General features: G+C 45.4%; 1 protein-coding gene across 1 annotated transcript in view; it reads left to right on the top strand.

The window, feature by feature from the left end:
• The window catches only part of GFY (golgi associated olfactory signaling regulator), a 43,895-nt gene that overhangs the window by 1,299 nt on the left and 21,275 nt on the right, over window positions 1–21,321 (top strand). The window contains exons 2-3 of the mRNA XM_088450983.1: window positions 3,009–3,520; window positions 12,625–12,795. Coding sequence (XP_088307109.1) covers window positions 3,013–3,520; window positions 12,625–12,795 — 679 coding nt within the window. The 5' untranslated portion in view covers window positions 3,009–3,012. The remainder of the gene's footprint in view (window positions 1–3,008; window positions 3,521–12,624; window positions 12,796–21,321) is intronic.

The following is a 21,321-nucleotide window of genomic DNA, read 5'->3' on the forward strand; positions in this document are numbered from 1 at the left end:
GGAGGACTTGCTGCTTAGGGCTAGGCAGTAGCTGTTACTTAGCAGCCACTGGAAAGAATGAGGTCCCAGACTAAAGGAGTATCTATTCTGGGCTGTTGGGTAGTTGGTTGAAGATACTGTTGGTATTTTATTCCCACTCCTGCCTGCCCAGTGCTACAACTGTCCCATTGGCCTGCTGCTTCAGCTACCTCCTCCACGATTATAGTGTGGTCAGCACTAGTGTTAAAAATTTTGATGGAAGCATGGTGACTCCTCAAATTTGCAGCTACCAGTGCTAGGCTTAGACAGCCTGGGCTAAGGACACCATAGCAAGGGGATGCACAACATGGGGTCCATCAGCCCAGCCAGTTCAGCATGAGCTAAATACCCTGGGTTAAAGATTCCCAACCACATTCCTGAAGGCTCCACAACAGGTTTTAGAGAGACCCATGGTTGAGTGCAGGTGACTTAATTAGTACCTCAGTCAATTTGATTTAACCACCTGTGCTTAACCATGGATATCTCTAAACGCTGAACTGTTGGGGAGCCTTGGAGACCGTATTTCCCTAGGACAGTCTGCAGAAAAAAAAAATTGGGTCTTCCACTGGAAAAACAGCCCGTCACTGACTGCGCTACAGTTCTTCCCACACTCCTGGGTTTTGGGCGTGAGATAATCCTAGCCAGAAACTTTATTTATATATTTATTTATTTTTGCTGACCAACTGCAGGCCACTACAAGCTATGTCATGCCCAAATTTAATGGTTGTCAGGGCATGCTGGCATTTGGAGAAGCACAAGTATCAGCACTCCCTGGCATCCACTGCCTATTGGGACCAGTAGTGCACCTTTAAAAAAAAAAATGAAGAAATAATACTCCATGTGACTTTTGATCTTTTTCGCAAATGGAGAAAAGTTGTTTTCTATTAAAGTAGCAGCCTGGTCTCAGCTTGGCAAAATAAAAGAAATACAGGATGACCCAAGACAAGCTTTCATATGGATGAGACTGTGTTCTGATTGGTCAGGGCAGGGAAAAACCTTCTCTGATTGGATAGAAACTCACTGTTCTAATCGCTGTGTGTTTATTTAAGAGCATTTTTCTATGGTGCACTACAAGTCCCTGGCAGCCACAGGTGTGCTGGCACTTGTAGTATAACAATGTAGTTGTTTCTAACAGCCAAGGCTTGTTGGGACCAGTAGTGCAGCAGGAAAAGAGCTACCGAGTTTAATCTACTACCCCAACACTCATGTTCCCTTTTTTTATAATTGTTTTAATCTTCAACATGAAAATGCCAATCATCCCCTTTTTTTTTTTTTATGGAAAATGTGTCCAACTCTATATAAATCAACTAATATTTAGCGCACAGTGCAACGCTCTACACTGGATGTCTCCTAACCAGCTAAATTTTTAACACTATACTTTCCAAATGAGCGCAGTCCTAGGGAAAAAAAAGCATATGCACTGTTACCATTTAGTATTAAATGTTAATGCAGAAAGAACATCCTTAATAGATGACTACAAGAGGAAAGTATGGCAATATAATCTCTTAATCTAAAAATGGATAGTCATTTAATGGGACAGCATAAACATGTTTTACTTGAGCATCTTATTTATATACCTTTTTAAAATTACAATAGCTGCTAGTATGTCATTAGCGTAAAAGGATGTATTTGTTATTACACAAATGGATACCAAGCTCAGTTTTACAAATTGCCTGTGAGAAAACAATATTGAACAGGCAATCTGGGGACATGAAACAGCTACAATGCTGGCTCCTGCTGAGTTGTATAAGATGTAGATAGAGGTCCATGGGCTCACTGAATATGGCTGGGTATGATAGTGATGAGATGGTTGTGTACTGCATATAGTGAGCATTGGACTGTATGGGGCATGATGATGAGATGGCTGTGTACTGCATATAGTGAGCATTGGACTGTATGGGGCATGATGATGAGATGGCTGTGTACTGCATATAGTGAGCATTGGACTGTATGGGGCATGATAGTGATGAGATGGCTGTGTACTGCACATAGTGAGCATTGGACTGTATGGGGCATGATGATGATGAGATGGCTGTGTACTGCACATAGTGAGCATTGGACTGTATGGGGCATGATGATGATGATGATGATGATGAGATGGCTGTGTACTGCATATAGTGAGCATTGGACTGTATGGGGCATGATGATGATGAGATGGCTGTGTACTGCATATAGTGAGAATTGGACTGTATGGGGCATGATGATAAGATGGCTGTGTACTGCATATAGTGAGCTTTGGACTGTATGGGGCATGATGATGATGAGATGGCTGTGTACTGCATATAGTGAGCATTGGACTGTATGGGGCATGATGATGATGAGATGGCTGTGTACTGCATATAGTGAGCATTGGACTGTATGGGGCATTATGATAAGATGGCTGTGTACTGCATATAGTGAGCATTGGACTGTATGGGGCATTATGATAAGATGGCTGTGTACTGCATATAGTGAGCATTGGACTGTATGGGGCATTATGATAAGATGGCTGTGTACTGCATATAGTGAGCATTGGACTGTATGGGGCATTATGATAAGATGGCTGTGTACTGCATATAGTGAGCATTGGACTGTATGGGGCATGATGATAAGATGGCTGTGTACTGTTTGTGGTGAGTATTGGAATGTGGTGGACATGAGTATGAGGAGATGACTATACTGTATATATTGAGCATTGGACTGTAGTGAGCAGGATCATGATATGGTGTGTGTGCAGTACATTTGTAAATGGTGAACATCGGACTGTGGTGGAAATGAGAATAAGCTTTGTACTGGGTGTATTGGGGTGCCTATGGTTTGGTAAGATGGGGAGACTGGTGCATGCATTTATAAAATTAAATTTTTACATCTATTTGTCATTATCATTCATCAACTAACTTACCTCTATATAACAGATGCTACTGCAAATGTTTTTTCCCATAACTTTGTATAAATATTAATATTGAATTTGAACTAACCTATCTAATGTGCTTCTATTTGTTTTATTGTAGAAACATGAAAGAGAGAAACAAGATGGTATTCAAATGGTATAACATGTCATTATTCTGCTTTATATCCTTCTTCACAAAGCTGACAATTGCATCTGTCATTTTGCAGCCTATGATGGTGCCCATCAATTCTAACGCTAACGTCAGCACTCTTGGTGGATCTAACTCTTCTCTTATAGCATATGATAATGACAGTGCTGATCAAACACAAGTAAATTATGAAAATGCTTCTACTCAATCCCCTGAGAGTACACCGAATAATACAGTGGGGCGGCTTCTACAAAGGTCTAGCATGTTTCAGAGGGGCATAATTAATCGTGAATCAAATAACACCTATCACGACTTCAGTGCCTCTAGGACAGAGCTGCTAGATGGTGTTAACTTGACCTCTTCAGAAAACCTGACTAATGCGGACATGGACAATTCAACCCATTACAACCTGTGGAATCATGTAATAGATTTCACACATTATCTTGTTCATCACAAATATACAGGAGACGAGGAGGAACAAAAAGGTAACAATGCAAGATTGAAAATACACAATAATATTGATATTATTTTGTACTATACATATGTTTAAATGACTAGAAGGGTCCAGTAATCAAACTGTAGTCTTTGTATTTTTACGGTCTTTGGTGAATTGTTTTCTGTACTTTGGTCCTGATTCAGAGGCGCTCGCTCTGAATCAGGGCGGATTTAAAAAAAAATAAATAAATCCGCCTCCAGGCCGCTAGCATAGCTGTGGGTGACCACCCACAGCTTGTGCTGGTGGCCTGGCGATGGTCGCTATAATCGCGACCATCGGGCTTGCGACGAGACCCTTGTGGTAGGGTCTCTCGTCCACCGCAAGCCCCAGTGAACTTCCTGCTCTAATAGAGCAGGAAGTTCACTACTGACATCACGTGTGATGTCAGTAGGGCCACCCACAAACGGCATGCGTTCCTTCGGGAACGCCTCCGTTTGTGCAGCCACCCCCCTGACCCGCCTATAAAAAGGGGCGAGCTGTCTTATCAACATCGACAGCCACCCTGTTTTGCTGCGAGCCCCTAGCGAGTGAAGTTCTCACTCGCTCCAGGGCTTAGCCCATGCCGTGCGTGCGCACTGCCTGACCATCGACCCGCTTGCGAGCGTTATGCGCTCGCTCGCGGGTCTGAATCAGGCCCTTTGTGCCTAATCCAATCACTACTACCCTCCTGATATCATGTCACAGTATAAGCCTGTTTTTTTAATGTTTGAGTATGCTATGATTTCTCCTGTATCAGTGATATGCAGTCAGGGAAGGCAGGTGAGGCAGAGCCTTTCCTGTCAGACTTGGGTATACTCCAGAGTTTTGACTCAAAATTATAAGAAAAAATGTAAGAAACTATTATATCATCTTTGTATTATTCTAATCATTTTTATAATCAAAACTCTGGAGTAAAAAGTGAATGGCAGGTGAAGCACTGTCTACCTTTTCCACACATCCCTGATCAAAACACACCACATTTCCAGCACTATATACTGCTGCACCTTTTGTATAATGCCCACATGTACCCTCTGGTTCATATACAGTCAGGTGCATAAATATTGGGACACTGACAGAATTTTCATATTTTGGCCTCTATTCACCACCACAATGGCTTTGAAATGAAACAAACAAAATGTGCTTTAACTGCAGACTTTCAGATTTAATTTGAGGGTAATTACATCCAAATCAGGTGAACGGTGTAGGAATTACAACGGTTTCTATATGTGCCTCCCACTTTTTAAGGGGCCAAAAGTAATGGGACAAACTAAACAATCCTAAATCTAACTTTCACTTTTTAATACTTTGTTGCAAATCCTTTGCAGGCAATTACAGCCTGAAGTCTGGAACGCATAGACATCACCAGACGCTGGGTTTCATCCCTGGTGATGCTCTGCCAGGCCTCTACTGCAAATGTCTTCAGTTCCTGCTTGTCCTTGGGGCATTTTCCCTTCATCAAGTGAAATGCATGCCCAATCAGATTCAGGTCAGGGGATTGACTTGGCCATTGCATAACATTCCACTTTTTAGCCTTAAAAATCTCTTTGCAGTATGCTTCGGGTCATTGTCCATCTGCACTGTGAAGCGCCGTCCAATGAGTTCTGAAGCATTTGACTGAATATGAGCATATAATATTGCCCAAAACACTTCAGAATTCATTCTGCTGCTTTTGTCAGCAGTCACATCATCAATAAATACAAGGGAACCAGTTCCATTGGCAGCCATACATGCCCACGCCATGACACTACCACCATCATGCTTCACTGATGAGGTGGTATGTTTTGGATCATGAGCAGTTCCTTTCCTTCTCCATACTCTTCTCTTCCCATCACTCTGGTACAAGTTGATCTTTGTCTCATCTGTCCATAGGATGTTGTTCCAGAACTGTAATGGCTTTTTTAGATGTTGTTTGGCAAACTCTAATCTGGTCTTTCTTTTTTTGTGGCTCACCAATGGTTTACATCTTGTGGTGAACCCTCTATATTCACTCTTGTGAAGTCTTCTCTTGATTGTTGACTTTGACACATATACACCTCCTGGAGAGTGTTCTTGATTTGGCCAACTGTCGTGAAGGGGGGAAATAATTCTTCTGTCATCCACCACAGTTGTTTTCCATGGTCTTCCGGGTCTTTTGGTGTTGCTGAGCTCTGCGGTGTGTTCTTTCTTTTTTAGAATGTTCCAAACAGTTGATTTGACCACACCTAATGTTTTTGCTATCTCTCTGATGGGTTTGTTTTGATTTTTCAGCCTAGTGATGGCTTGCTTCACTGATAGTGACAGCTGTTTGGATCTCATATTGAGAGTCGACAGCAACTGATTCCAAATGCAAATGTCACACCTAGAATGAACTCCAGACCTTTTACCTGCTTAATTGATAATGAAATAATGAGGGAATAGTTGTCCATGAAATAGCTTTTGAGTTGATAGTCCCATTACTTTTGGCCCCTTAAAAAGTGGGAGGCACACATAGAAACCGTTGTAATTCCTACACCGTTCACCTGATTTGGATGTAATTACCCTCAAATTAAATCTGAAAGTCTGCAGTTAAAGCACATCTTGTTTGTTTCATTTCAAAGCCATTGTGGTGGTGAATAGAGGCCAAAATATGAAAATTCTGTCAATGTCCCAATATTTATGCACCTGAATGTATGTATCTGTAAATCTGGCTCTGATACTAGCCAGTGCCTCCCCAGCCATTTACCTCACCGCACGTCACTGTACCTGTATTGTCCACATTATTCTTATGCCCTCTGCTGTCATGTGTCTGTCTCTAATGCCTCTAGATGTTTTGTATCTGACTATATTACACTGAAAGTAGAACTCCAGCCTCTCATAGAAATATAACAGAACACCCATCTTCCCTTTATATAGCATAGTGGTGTGAGTCTGGTGTCCACGGCTTTTGTCATTTGCAATATAATCAACTCATGATGATTCAGTAATCGCCATATTCTCCAACTGCAGGAGACAGAATAATTTTGAGTCTTAAGCCACATACACACTACAAAATGTGAAAGCCAATATTTGTGGGGCAACTAAGTTGTGGGGGCTCCCACCAAGCCACACAGAGACTACCCCCTTCCCCACCACACGGAGCCTACGCCTACTCCCCATATTGGTTTTCACAAAGTCTGCTGCTTCAGTTTTTATGATGGCAATTTGCATATACTCCAGAATGTTATGAAGAGTGATCAGATGAATTGCAATTAATTGCAAAGTCCCTCTTTGCCATGACAATGAACTTAGGGCTTGATTCAGAGCCGGACGCTCTGAATCAGGGCTTTTTTTTTTTTGGTGCGTCCTCTTGGATGCTCGCATAGCTGTGGGTTACCACCCACAGCTTATGCGAGCGTCCATGATGATGGTCGCGATGGTCAAGACCATCACGACCATCGGGCTTGCAACGAGACCCTGCGGTAGGGTCTCACTGCCGCAAACCCTGGAGTGATTTTGGCTCTATCAGAGCCAAAATCACTCCCACTGACATCACTTGTGATGTCAGTGGGGCCGGACCCAGACGGTAGGCGTTCCTATGGGAACGCCTCCGTCTGGCAGCCACGCCCCTGGCATGCCATCAACAGCACGCCCCCTTTGGTGCGAGACCCGGAGCGACAGCTTGGCTGTCGCTATGCGGGTCTCGCGCATGCGCATGACGGAGCTCCCTCCGTCGTGCGCATGCGCACTAGGGCACCATCGACCCACTTGCGAGCACTCAGCGCTCGCGAGCGGGTCTGAATCAGGCCCTTTATAGCAAAAACATTTCCACTGCATTTCAACCCTGCCACAAAAGAACCAGCTGACATCATGTCAGTGATTCTCTTGTTAAAACAGGTGAGTGTTGAAGAGGACAAGGCTGGAGATTACTCTGTCATGCTGATTGAGTTAGAATAACAGACTAGAAGCTTTAAAAGGAGGGTGGAGCTTTAAATCATTGTACTTACATGCATGATTACCTGCAAGGAAACATGTGCAGTCATCATTGCTTTGCACAAAAAGGGCCTCACAGGCAAGGATATTGCTGCTAGTAAGATTGCACTTAAATCAACCATTTATCGGATCATCAGGAACTTCAAGGAGAGAGGTTCAATAGTGGTGAAGAAGGCTTCAGGGCACCCAAGAATGTCCAGCAAGGTCCAGGACTGTCTCCTAAAGTTGATTCAGCTGTGGGATCGGGGCACCACCAGTGCAGAGCTTGCTTAGGAATGGCAGCAGGCACGTGTGAGTGCATCTTCACACACAGGCAAAGACTTTTGGAGGATGGCCTGGTGTCAAGAAAGGCAACAAAGAAGCCACTTCTCTCCAGGAAAAACATCAGGGACAGACTGATATTCTGCAAAAGATGCAGGGATTGGACTGCTGAGGACTGGGGTAAAGTTATTTTATCTGATGAATCCCCTTTCAGATTGTTTGGAGCATCTGGAAAAACACTTGTCCGGAGAGGGAAAGATGAGTGCTACCAGTCCTGTGTCATGCCAACAGTAAAGCATCCTGAGACCATTCATGTGTGGGGTTGCTTCTCAGCCAAGGGAGTGGGCTCACTCACAATTTTGCCTAAGAACACAGCCATGAATAAAGAATGTTACCAAAACATCCTCCAAGAGCAACTTCTCCCAACCAAGAACAGTTTTGTGAGGAACAATGCCTTTTCGGGGGAACAAAACATCAAAATTTTGGGTCCATGGCCAGGAAACTCCCCCAGACCTTAATCCCATTGAGAACTTGTGGTCAATCCTCAAGAGGTGGGTGGACAAACAAAAATCCACAAATTCTGACAAACTCCAAGCATTGACTAGGCAAGAATGGGCGGCCATCAGTAGTGTGTGGCCCAGAAGTTGACTGACCGCATTCCAGGGCGAATTGCAGAGGTCTTGAAAAAGAGAGGTCAACACTGCAAATATTGACTCTTTGCATAAACTTAATGTAATTGTCAATAACAGCCTTTGACACTTATGAAATGCTTGTAATTTTACTTCAGTATACCATAGTAACATCTGACAAAAAGGTCTAAAAATATTGAAGCAGCAAACTTTGTGAAAACCAATACTTGTGTCATTCTCAACTTTTGCCCATGCTTGTATATAACATACACACTAACACACACACATGAACACATACAAATACACTAACACTTATACATACACTGTACACACATACATACACACTAACACATACTGCATATACAATAACACATATACACAATTACACACTAACACATACATACAGTACACACAAAAATAGTTTACACACACTTACATGCAGGAGCTGCTGGATGCTAATGAAAGCAGGTACCTCTTATAATTAGACCCCATCCCCTCCAGCCCTAATCCCGCAATTCGCGGCTGATATGAGGCGGGGCTTAGTTTTGTCCCCACCCCTACTTCGGCAGTTGCACTAGAGGTGGGGGGCCTCCTCTCTGTGTGGGGGCCCCAGGATGACTGCCCCTGTCACCCCCCCCCACACACACACACACCTAATCTGGCCCTGCATCCATCAATGCGAGTATCCATGCGGCTTCATGAGTATGGTTGCGCAGCATGCTGTTTTTTCGGCTGCAGTCGTCATCATTCGTGTCGGCACTTGCACACCGTCTGTGTCTGCATGCCTCAAGCAAGCACAGAAGTTGGGCTACATGCCTATGACACTCCCATGACTCTCCCACATGATGCATCTGTTCCGTGTGTCCGCATGTAACCGTCCAGCTGTTGCCCAGAAACGTGCATTTCATGGAAGGCTAATTCCACTGAAGATCTGACTCGTACAGAGCTCCTTGCCCCTACAGAAGCTTCATGCATCGCATTCGCAGACCTTTTCGTTTGCTGTTCTTGGTGCATGCGCAATCTGCAGAGAATCACTGAGGCGCACGCTTTTGCACTTGTTCTGTCACTTCCACACTGTTCGCCAATGTTGAAAGTAGGGAATGGAATTTTGTTGCTTAAATCTAGAGCCATAATAGTGCTAAAAATATTGGCACAACTGTATTATCAAGTGGAATTTCAAGGTCTTTCTTCTTGCTAGTAGAATTGTAACAATACCAGCCAAATCTCTATTGTAAAAATATAACGATTCTGACATAAAAATATTAGCACCAGCCCAGTAAGTAAATAAACCTTTAGAAGTTGTGGGTTCTAAATGTAAAAGACAGGTGTAAAATGGAACCACAACTAGTCGCCAATTTTAATGCTTTATTATTCTACCCTGATATGTGACAACTACATAACCTAATCACATAATGTTATATAACGTTCCTTATCCTGACTTTTATATACAGCATTTTAAGTAATGGTTTTAGTAGAATTTTAAAAGCTGGGTAGTCATTGAAAATTGATCATCATATATACATAAGGTGTGTTTGATTTTGATCTACACTGAGTTGCCACATTATTAGGACCACTGGGATAGTACTTTGTTGGGCCACCTTTTGCCTATAATATGGCTTGAATTCTTCTAGCCATGGATTCTACTAACTGTCGGTATGTTGCGCTGGGAATATTAGCCCAAATGCGATGTACTGCATCTCCATAACATAGCCTCCACTAGCCCATACTTGCCTACCCTCCCGATTTGGTCGGGAGCCTCCCAAAAATCGGGTGCCGCTCCCGACCTCCTGGGAAGGCAGGCAAGTCTCCCGGCAGCATCCGACCCCTCCTGCCCCCCACCGCAATTACAGAAAAATCCTCGGCAGTTGGGGGCCTGTGACGCGATTCACGTCGAATCGCATCATTTTGGCCCCGCCCCCTGCTTCACGCTGCCTGTAATATCGGCAGCGTGTAGCAGGGGCGGGGCCAAAATGACGCGATCGCATAGCTCCGCCCCCTGCTCCGCCTGCAAACTCTTGAAGTCTGGCCGGCCCCACCCCCCTTTGCTGGCCACGCCCCGCCGCCGAGTAAAGCCGATCTGGCTGCTCCCTCCCGGAAGGGGCAGCCAGATAGTCGGCAAGCATGCACTAGCCTGACTTCTCAGACCACATGACCTGTTTCCAATAATTTATTATGCAATTCCTGTGCTCCTGAGCAAACTGGAGGCATTTCACCCAGTTTGCAGCAAATGGCAATGGCATACGGACAGGCCTCCTGCTTCTGCAGCCCATACGATGAAATGTGCAGCATACTGCTCATTGAGAGGCCATCTGAAGTGGTCCTTGATTCAGATTATCAATAATAAATTGATGAACTGTTGCTCATATGTGGGGCTCAACATGTCTGCCTACTCTCTGTTCACCTCGAGTGTCTGATAGCCATTTACGACCACAGGCCTTTGCACTCAGACCCAGATATTTGTTGGCTGGTCCACTCTGTGTGCACTCTAACAACTGCTGCTCTCGATCAATTCACCAGTGCAGCCGTTTTGCTATTGCTCACAGCGCTGCTGCTAGCACCAACAATCATTCCACGCTCAAAGTCTGTCAGATCGTGTTTATTATTTCATGAGTGATGCACTTCATTAGTCTGTGCATACCATCACGTTTCCGTTCTTATACAGATTCAGACCTCCTGCATCAGCATTATCTGCGGAAGAGCTACTTTGCATAAAATTCCGTTGTGGTCCTAATAATTTGGCCACTCAGTGAATTTATGGAAGTCTTCTAAGGTGTGCTTGATTAGACAAGAGGAAAATTTTGTCTTTTCAAACTAGTCTTATATGCGTCTCGCACAAAACGTTTTGTCCTAAGTTTGTGGGGAACTGTAACCATTTTGCCAGGGATGCTGGAGTTGTGGTAGTGGCGGTGGTTTGGTATGTGGATGCTGAGTTGAACATTACAGGTTGAGTCTCCCATATCCAAAATGCTTGGGACCAAGGGTATTTTGGATATCGGAATATTCCGTATTTTGGAATAATTGCATAAGATATTTATATTTCTTAGGAATAGGGCCTAAATCTAAACACAGAATGCATTTATGATTCATGTACAGCTTATACACACAGCCTGAAGGTAATTTTAGACAATATTTTCAATAATTTTGTAGCTCAAACAAAGTTTGTGTAAATACATGAAATTAATTTACCTGTCTTATACACCTTATACACACAGCCTATAGGTCATTTTATACTTTATTTTTAATAATTTTGTGCCTTAAACAAAGTTTGTGTACATTAAACCATCAAAAATCAAAGGTTTCACTATCTCAGTCATGCTAAAAATATTCCGTATTTCGGAATATTCCGTATTTCGGAATATTTGGATATGGGAGACTCAACCTGTATTAACGTTCCAAGTATTGCAGCATTGTCTGCTGATTTAAAAGGGGTATTGGGTTAGGATGCTGAAGGAGTCGGTGTGACGTGGGTGTCGGGAGAATTCTCTTTTTTTGTTGAACGATGTAATATTTTTATTCAATAAATAATTGAGTCTTTACCAAGGCAACATATCCATCATATTGACATAAAAATAAGTCATTATTTAAATACAAAATAATGGCACAGAATAGAGCTGTATAATAAACACTGGAAATACCATTGTGACATTACTATATGTCAAGCCAAGGTTGCCACATAATGATGTTCCTATGTCCTTCCTGTGCGTCATAATTGGGTTACAGAAAATAAATATAACACAAAAATAATTGTATATAAAATCATTCAATAGTACATTCAACCAGGTACATAGAGAAACAGATGTCAATCAACATGGTCTTTGTTGAAGGAGAGAAACCTGATGAATGGACGTGTGGATTGCACAATATTACATTATTCTTTTTCCATCCTAATTCTCCAGGTAAGGGGGATGAAAGACAGAATAGAGGGAAAGTGCTACTAACAAGCCACATCCGCTGTGTTTGCTGTTAACATCCAAATGTGCTAGATGCTGTAGGTCATATAAAGCTACCAATACAGCCATTCACCGCTTGACTGTAAGCTTTCATGATCGGGGTCCTCTTCAACCTACTGTTTAAGTTTGTATTAGTTTATTGTAGTGTCTCTGTGCATTATATATGAATTGTACAGCAATGCATACATTTTTGGTACTTTATGATATGATAAGGGAGCAATTTCTAGCAGCTGATTAGTTCCGTCTACACTTACTTGGTAGGCTAGGTTGGTGAATGTTCCAAATCATGCTGCCTAAGGTGTCCTCATCTTTAGGGTGCTCATATTTGTAACCATTCTTTTTGTTAGGTTCAGGGATGAAGAAGTTTTTCGGAGCCCACAAGTTGCTTGCGTTGTTTCTCGGCATGGCTGGGGTACTTGCTTGTCTGTTCATTCTTGTCTACTGTATCTACATCCGGCAACATAAGGAGGACATGTTTTCCCACCACAGACTTTATGGCGAAGGCTTTGAGGACCCAGGTATGTTGTCTATGGACAGATTTAGATGCAACATAAAGCATTTCAGGCTAAGTCTACTCTCTCTCTGTAATCTATATAACTGTTTTAAGTACTGTTGTAGCACATGTGAACTCCGGGAAGTGTAGAGTCTCCTATCTAAATGGTATTGAGCAGTCCACTTATCCCAAGGTTATGATCAGGTATATAATAGCTTTGAACCCAGAGAAAACTCTAAGGGGTAAATTTACTAAGATTAGAGATGGTCCTGATTTTCAAAGTGATTTATCTTGCTGGAATTCGCCCAAATTCGGATGATTTAGTCCCTTTTCTTTTACCAAACTTACCAACAGGCGATTTGAGGCTAAACGAGTTTGCCGATGGTGAAGCAGAACGAGATATCGCTCCCGAGTAACTCGTTTTGCAGGAGATTAGTCACCCGACATTGCAGTGTTTTCTCTCCACAAATCTCTCCCGAGCTAGCAGCCAGCACATAGTGAGATATGTGCTTGCTGCTTGTGTTTTAACCCTTGTAAAAATTAGAAAAATGTTTTAAAAAAAAAATGATGTGAGGTCCCCCCCCAAAACACTAACCAGCTTTGGGCTTGCCTGCCTGTCCAGGTTCTTAACATTACAGGGGAAAATGTGTAGGGATCCCCTGTAATGTAAGAACCAGCACAAGGCAAGGAACAGAGCTGGTTTTAAATATACAACAGAAAAAAATGACGTGAGTTCCACCGTGTATTTAAAACCAGCCCTGGACCCTTTCTAACAGGGGGCTGATGCCACAGCCAGGGGTGTCCTTTCACCGGGCCCCCCAGCCGCAGCATCAGCCCTGACCGTTAGTCAGTCCAGGTCAGGGATCCCCAGGGAGTTTGGGACCACCCCCCCAATAAAGGGTAGCCCAGGGCTATCCCCGCCACCCCTGGGTGGTGGGTGGCGGGTTGATTGTGTTAGATGAAGTGTAAAGAATAGATGTATCATCATTGTCTTTACAGTGGAACTACAGGTCCCAGCAAGCCTCCCCCGCATGCTGGTACTTGGAGAACCACAAGTATCAGCATGCGAGGCATTAAGGGCCACTGGTACCAGTACTTCACCTGTAAAGAAATGGTTAAAAAAAACACACAACACACCTGTAAAATAAAGCTTTATTACATATATATGTACATACATATACATACGTATACATACTCACCTGTTTCCAGATGTTCACGTCCACTTGTCAACGTAAAGTATCCTATTGGAATTACCTGTAAAAAACGATCCAATACTCACCAATCAACCTGTCACTCACCACCCAGGGGTGGCGGGGATAGCCCCGGGCTATCAGCCTAGGCCAGGGGTGCCCTGTAGAGGGTGACCCCTTTATTGGGGAGGGCTGACTAACGGTCAGGGCTGATGCTACGGCTGGGGGGCCCGGTGAAAGGGCACCCCTGGCTGTGGCATCAGCCCCCCCGTTAGAAAGGGTCCAGGGCTGGTTTTAAATATACAGTGGAACTCACGTCATTTTTCTTCACCATATATTTAAAACCAGCTCTGTCCCTGCTGGTTCTTGCATTACAGGGGATCCTTACACATTTTAGGCACTAGGGGGGGGGGGGGAAGGTTACGGTCAGGCACCGGGGGGGGGGGTTAGAATTCTGACCGACAAGTGTCTGTATTCTAACACTGTCGGGATTCTGACCGCCGGGATCCCGAGTGCCTGCGTCCTGTACCGATCCCCGTCGTATCACCACATAGAGACCACGTTGATATGTTGACAGGGGCGTATCTACCCATTGGCCAGGATGGCACTCGCCAGGGGCGCCGCCCAAAGGGGGGGGGGGGGCGCAACCCGGCGGTGCCACCTGCAGCCATGGTTTAGATTTGCCACAGTCCAGCATTTCAGCTTGTGTTGTGCGCTGTCCCTTTGCACTCTCTTCCGCCTGCCAGCGTTTGCCGGGTACCCGCCAACCACCTGCAGGTGACGGGATCCATCCCCCGCTGAAAGGTCTCTGCACTCTGCAGCATCAAAGCTGCAGAGGCCAGCATTGACGCTCGTGTGCCTCCAAAACTAATGACAGGTCACCTGACTCCTTCCTTGAATAACTGGCTCTGGCTGAAAGATCCAACTTCACCAGGCAGCCCCGCCCCCGCCAGCAGCGTCATCAACACAGCAGGCAGACGGCCTGCTTTCTCTTCTGGGCACCCGGCTCCCTGCACTGCCTGATCATGATAATACTAGCTGGCAGTGGGCTGTCACTGACTTCGGAGCCAGCAAGCAGCACTGGACGAAAATGACAAGAGACGGCCCTGGAGCTCCTTTCCAGAATGATTAGTAAGTTACTTAAAGTAACAACTGCTAAGGGGGCATCTGGTCCTGGGGAACACACAATGTGGGATCAATGTGGAGGGGGGGCACATAATATATTGTGGCATGTGTAAGGGAAACAAGGGAGCATACAGTGGTATAGGGGTAGGGGAGCAGAGTGTGTGGGGGGAGGAGAACAGAGTGTGGGATGTGGATATGGGAAGAGGAGCACAGTGTGGGATGTAGATGGGGAAGGGGAGCAGAGTGTGGGGTGTGGATGGGGAAGGGGAGCAGAGTGTGGGGTGTGGATGGGGAAGGGGAGCACAGTGTGGGATGTAGATGGGGAAGGGGAGCAGAGTGTGGGGTGTGGATGGGGGAAGGGGGGAGAGTGTAGCATGTGGATGGGGCAGGGGAGCAGAGTGTGGGGTGTGGAGGGAGAAGGGGAGCAGAGTGTGGGGTGTGGAGGGAGAAGGGGAGCAGAGTGTGGGGTGTGGATGGGGGAAGGAGAGAGAGTGTGGGGTGTGGATGGGGGAAGGGGAGCACAGTGTGGGGTGTTGAGGGAGAAGGGGAGCGGGGTGTGGATGGGGAAGGGGAGCAGAGTGTGGGGTGTGGATGGAGGAAGGGGAGAGAGTGTAGCATGTGGATGGGGGCAGGGGAGCACGGTGTGGAGGGAGAAGGGGAGCACAGTGTGGGGTGTGGAGGGAGAAGGGGAGCACAGTGTGGGATGTGGAGGGAGAAGGGGAGCACAGTGTGGTATGTGGAGGGAGAAGGGGAGCACAGTGTGGTATGTGGAGGGAGAAGGGGAGCACAGTGTGGTATGTGGAGGGAGAAGGGGAGCACAGTGTGGTATGTGGAGGGAGAAGGGGAGCACAGTGTGGGATGTGGAGGGAGAAGGGGAGCACAGTGTGGGATGTGGAGAGAGAAGGGGAGCACAGTGTGGGATGTGGAGGGAGAAGAGGAGCACAGTGTGGGGTGTGGAGGGAGAAGAGGAGCACAGTGTGGGGTGTGGAGGGAGAAGAGGAGCACAGTGTGGGATGTGGAGGGAGAAGAGGAGCACAGTGTGGGATGTGGAGGGAGAAGAGGAGCACAGTGTGGGGTGTGGAGGGAGAAGAGGAGCACAGTGTGGGGTGTGGAGGGAGAAGAGGAGCACAGTGTGGGGTGTGGAGGGAGAAGGGGAGCACAGTGTGGAGTGTGGAGGGAGAAGGGGAGCACAGTGTGGGGTGTGGAGGGAGAAGGGGAGCACAGTGTGGGATGTGGAGGGAGAAGGGGAGCACAGTGTGGGATGTGGAGGGAGAAGGGGAGCACAGTGTGGGATGTGGAGGGAGAAGGGGAGCACAGTGTGGGATGTGGAGGGAGAAGGGGAGCACAGTGTGGGATGTGGAGGGAGAAGGGGAGCACAGAGTGGGATGAGGCACCCTAAGTGCGTTTTACTGAAAAGTTGCGCAACTTGAACTGTGGTGATCCTGGCAGAAGCTGTTACGGTCTCTGACACCGTCTACCAGGATCACAAGTTTTGAGTGACACACACTGACAGCTAGACAGACTGGGCAGCTAAGTGTGTGGTTTGTGATGACTACGGGGTGACTTGCGTGCACAGATCATCACAGCAGACAGGGGCATCCTGGGCAGGGCAGCTAAACTGATGAGTGATGGTGGGTACTTTTTTTATATTTAATTGCTCATCGCTCTAATATTTAAACTAAAATATTAATTTTTTTTCGTTTTCAATTATATAAATACATTGCGTAATTATTCTAAAAAATATGGGGAGGGGGGCACCAGTCCCTTACTTTGCCTGGGGCGCTCGGGCCCCTAGATACACCCCTGTATGTTGATGCAAATTTGTCTCAAACACAAAATTGCGTCAACAGATATATAATATAATATATAATATCATATACAGGTATACTGTATTTGTATCACTATTCAAACCTTAACCAGATTTGCTAATATTAAGGACACTAGTCCTATATTGTGGGCTATTATAAAATCCCCATTCCATAAAACAGGAGATTGTAGCTGTTACCTTATTTAGTCCAAAGAACTATTCAGAAGAGGTCTCCGGCATCTATAGTCATTTAAAGTGTGCGCAAAGTCTTGCACACCAGTGGCTGGTTGAGTGAGCCAGTCCCTATAGATCTTGTGAGAAGACTCATGCCTGAAGCATACTTGCAGATGTCTTCATCACCTCTATCTAACACCAGACACAAGAGAGACTGCATATGTAGGACTAGACTGCAGATGATTGACTGGAGATGCAATCCGCTTTATAGCTGCCTTGTCATCTTGTATGTAGCCAACATCGATCTACATACAAGATGGAATCTTGTATGTAGAATCATTTAGAATCATTTAGCAGTCAGTCTGAAGGGAGCTAAAGTAGTTTTCCCATTAGATTAGTATGAAACTCCTTTCAGCTTCTAGCTAGCAATTTGTCAATTCCATTCTATAAAATGATAGACAGAAGCTTGTCCACTTTTCCACTCTTTAGAAGTCTGGATATATCTCCCCCAAACTTAGGGGAGATGTATCAAACCATGGAGAGAGAGAAAGTGCCAACCAATCAGCTTCTAACTGCCATTTTACAAGCTGTGTTTGAAACAGGGAAGTTAGAAGCTATTTGGTACTTTAGTGCAGAGTAACAAAATATAACTCTAAAAACTTCTTTCACCTCCAATTGAGTGTTGGTATGACCATAATAATGAATGGTTATCCCACTAATGATTTCAGTGTTTTCGGTATAGAGGCTGGTATAGTGTACTAGATAACCTGCTTTTAAACCTAGCTTTTACTATATTTTTGGATAGGGAGAGAGGAACTTTTTGTATTCAGCCATCCTCTTCTGCTTATCCAATGTGTCACTAGTTTGGAAATGGGTAGAGCTAAAACAACTTCTAACCAATCATATCAATAAAAATGTTACATCTCGTGGGAGTATATCTGGGGATATGTGCACTGATCCTGTGGGAGGCAGTGGGCAGCCCACCTGTATGATTGTAGAGGACATGTATTAGACTTTCTAAAGAGTGGAGAAGTTGCCCATAGCAACCAATCGGCATTTATCAAATACATTCTATGAAGTACTAGGTAAAAGCTCATTGGTTGCTATGGGTAACATCTACACTTGTCCAATTATCCACTCTTTTAAATGTTTGATACATTTTCCCCTATGTTAGTTAGGACAATGCTGAATGTGTCATGATGTGAGAAGAGGAATGGAGGTAACCATGGAGTCACAGACTAATGGAATCCCGACCATATACATTAGTGATGTAAGGCTCCTATCAAGCTGATATTGTATAACACTCCTCTATTTGTATATTACGTGATGTTCATTGATACAACTTATTCAAATATCTGATAAACCCAAAAGTAATATTTTAATGGAAACTATTCAATTCTAACTATACGGATTCTCACGGTCACTAATGCTTGGTACACATTGGCCCCGATTATATATCGCTCATACAGTCGACGAACGATATATCGCCCAGGCCATTGACCAGTGTGTACACCCGATCAGTGACGTGCGGTGAGGTACATGGCTGGGGAGGTACAGTACTGGCTAGTATCAGAGCCAGATTTACAGATACATATATGAACCTGAGGGTTCATTTGGGCATTATACAAAGGTGCAGCAGTATATAGTGCAGGAAATTTGGTGAGTTTTGATTAGGGATGTGCGGAAAAGGTAAACAGGGGAGGCAGTGCCTCACCTGCCATACACTTTTTTTACTACACACTTTTTTTTTTTTTCTCAGAGTACCAAGACCACCCAAAATTGGGGATCTGGGGGGATCCGAGACACAGCTTGGATCTCCCTGCCTGCCCCGGATCCCTAATCGAGACTAAACCTCGCAATCACGCTGTCGGATCTTGAGGTTATGCCTTGAGCGGCCATTTTACAAAGTCCCATTGAATTCAATGGGCTCACTGCTGATTGGCTGAGAGAGCTGTCTGTCACGGCTCTCAGCCAATCAGCGTTAAGCCCATTGAATTCACCGCTGGCACCCCCGCTCTGCCAACACCACCGGCACCCTGTACTGAGGACACTGCTAGTATGGCCGTGCCACGTACTGAGGTCACCATCACCAACCCCGCACTGCCGACACTCCCACACCGAGGATACTGCTGGCACCCCCGCTCTGCCAACACCGCCAGCACCCCTGCACTGCCGCCCCACGTACTGAGGACACAGTCAGCAACTCTGCACTGCCGATACTCCTACACTGAGGACACAACGCTGGCACCACCACACTGCCGAGATAGTAGGCACCACTGTACTGAGGACACCGCTGGCACCCCCACACTGCCAACACCACCGCCACCTCTCACTGAGCACACCACTGGCACACTCACATTGAGGACACCGCCAGCACACCACACTGCCGACACCGCTGCCACAGTAAGTGCACTCTTGGTGTATCCAACCCACACTGTATCCCGCACTGTATTCAACCCGCACTGTATCCGACCTGCACTGCATCCAACCCACACTGTATCCCGCACTGTATTCAACCCACACTGTATCCGACCGGCACTGCATCCAACCCATTATGTATCCCGCACTGTATTCAACCCACACTGTATCCGACCGGCACAGCATCCAACCCACTATGTATCCCGCACTGTATTCGACCTGCACTGTAAACTGCTCTGTATCCAACCTGCACTCTAACCTACTCACTGTACCCTGCACTGTATTCAACCCACAATGTATCCAACCACACTGTATCCAACACTATATCCAACCGACACTGCATACAACCCACAATGTATCTCACACTGTATCCAACACTATATCCGACCTGCACTGAATCCAACCCACAATGTATCCCGCACTGTATTCAACCCCCACTGTATCCGACCTGCATTATAAACTGCACTGTATTTGACCTGCACTGTAACTGACTCACACTGTACCCTGCACTGTATTCAATCCACACTCTATAACACACTGTATCCAACCCACACTGTATCCAACCCACACTGTAACCGACTCACACTGTACCCTGCACTATATCAGACCTGCACTGTATCCGACCTGCACTGTATCCAACCCACACTGTCTTGATCCGTATCCAACCCACACTGTATCAAACCTGCACTATTAATTGCACTGTATCCGACCCACACTGTATCCCGCACACTAACTCAGACTGTACCCCTCACTGTATCCGACCTGCACTAAAACCATCCCAAACTATATCCGACCTTCACTCAGAGGGACACCAGACCAAACAGTAACACAAACAGACAATACACAAGAAGCCACCCGACCACCACAACCACCACTGCCACCTCCATGTACACCCATCCACACAGAGGAACAATGGTCACAGCACTTTTTAGATCTGGAGGCCGGTCAACCGCGCCTGCCTACCACCTACCCTAACACACACCCCAACAAGGCCAAAATGCAAGCTAGACCAACGAGACGAGGATGCAGAGGTGGACAAACCGCCAAAACCCAAACACTGACCAATCCCACACCACCCAACAGTACAGGTATCTTCAATATAAGCAGCCACACCCGCACACCGAATGACATCTCCGTACTAAACAAAGGACTTAAATTTGCCCCACATAACCCTCTGAACAAATTTGAAGCTTACCTTGATTTAAACAGATTCATCCGGAAACTCACCCTCAAAAAATACTTCATGTCCAACCCCATCACAAAAGAACCCATACATAACCAATACAAACACACTACACTCAAACTCCCATCCAGCTTCTTCCCCAGTCACCTAAAAGGTCACCTCATACACACCTTCGAACATCTGGTAACAGAGGACATCAACAAACGCAATACCTCTAATAAACGGCACAACCCAAACCTCACCACTAATGAAAAAAGTGCACTGAACAATCTCAAATCGGACAGAAACCTGATAATTAAACCAGCAGACAAGGGGGGGGCATAGTGCTCCTGGACAGACTCTACTACATCGCAGAATCACACCGCATCCTTTAAGACAGAGACACATATGAGAAACTCAATTTTGACCCGACACTCAAGTTCAACCAAACACTCAAACGCATACTACTGACCGGTTTAGACACAGGCATCCTCAATAAGCAGGAATATAACTTCATCCATAACCCAAACCCAGTCATACCCGTATTCTATTATCTCCCCAAGATACACAAAAGCGCGACAAACCCTCCAGGTAGACCCATCATTTCCGGCATCAATTCCATCTCATCTAATCTATCACAATACATCGACCACTATCTTCAACCATATGTCAAAC

Source organism: Taudactylus pleione, unplaced genomic scaffold, assembly GCF_031769625.1.
Source record: "Taudactylus pleione unplaced genomic scaffold, aTauple2 ptg000535l, whole genome shotgun sequence".
NCBI lineage: Eukaryota > Metazoa > Chordata > Amphibia > Anura > Myobatrachidae > Taudactylus > Taudactylus pleione.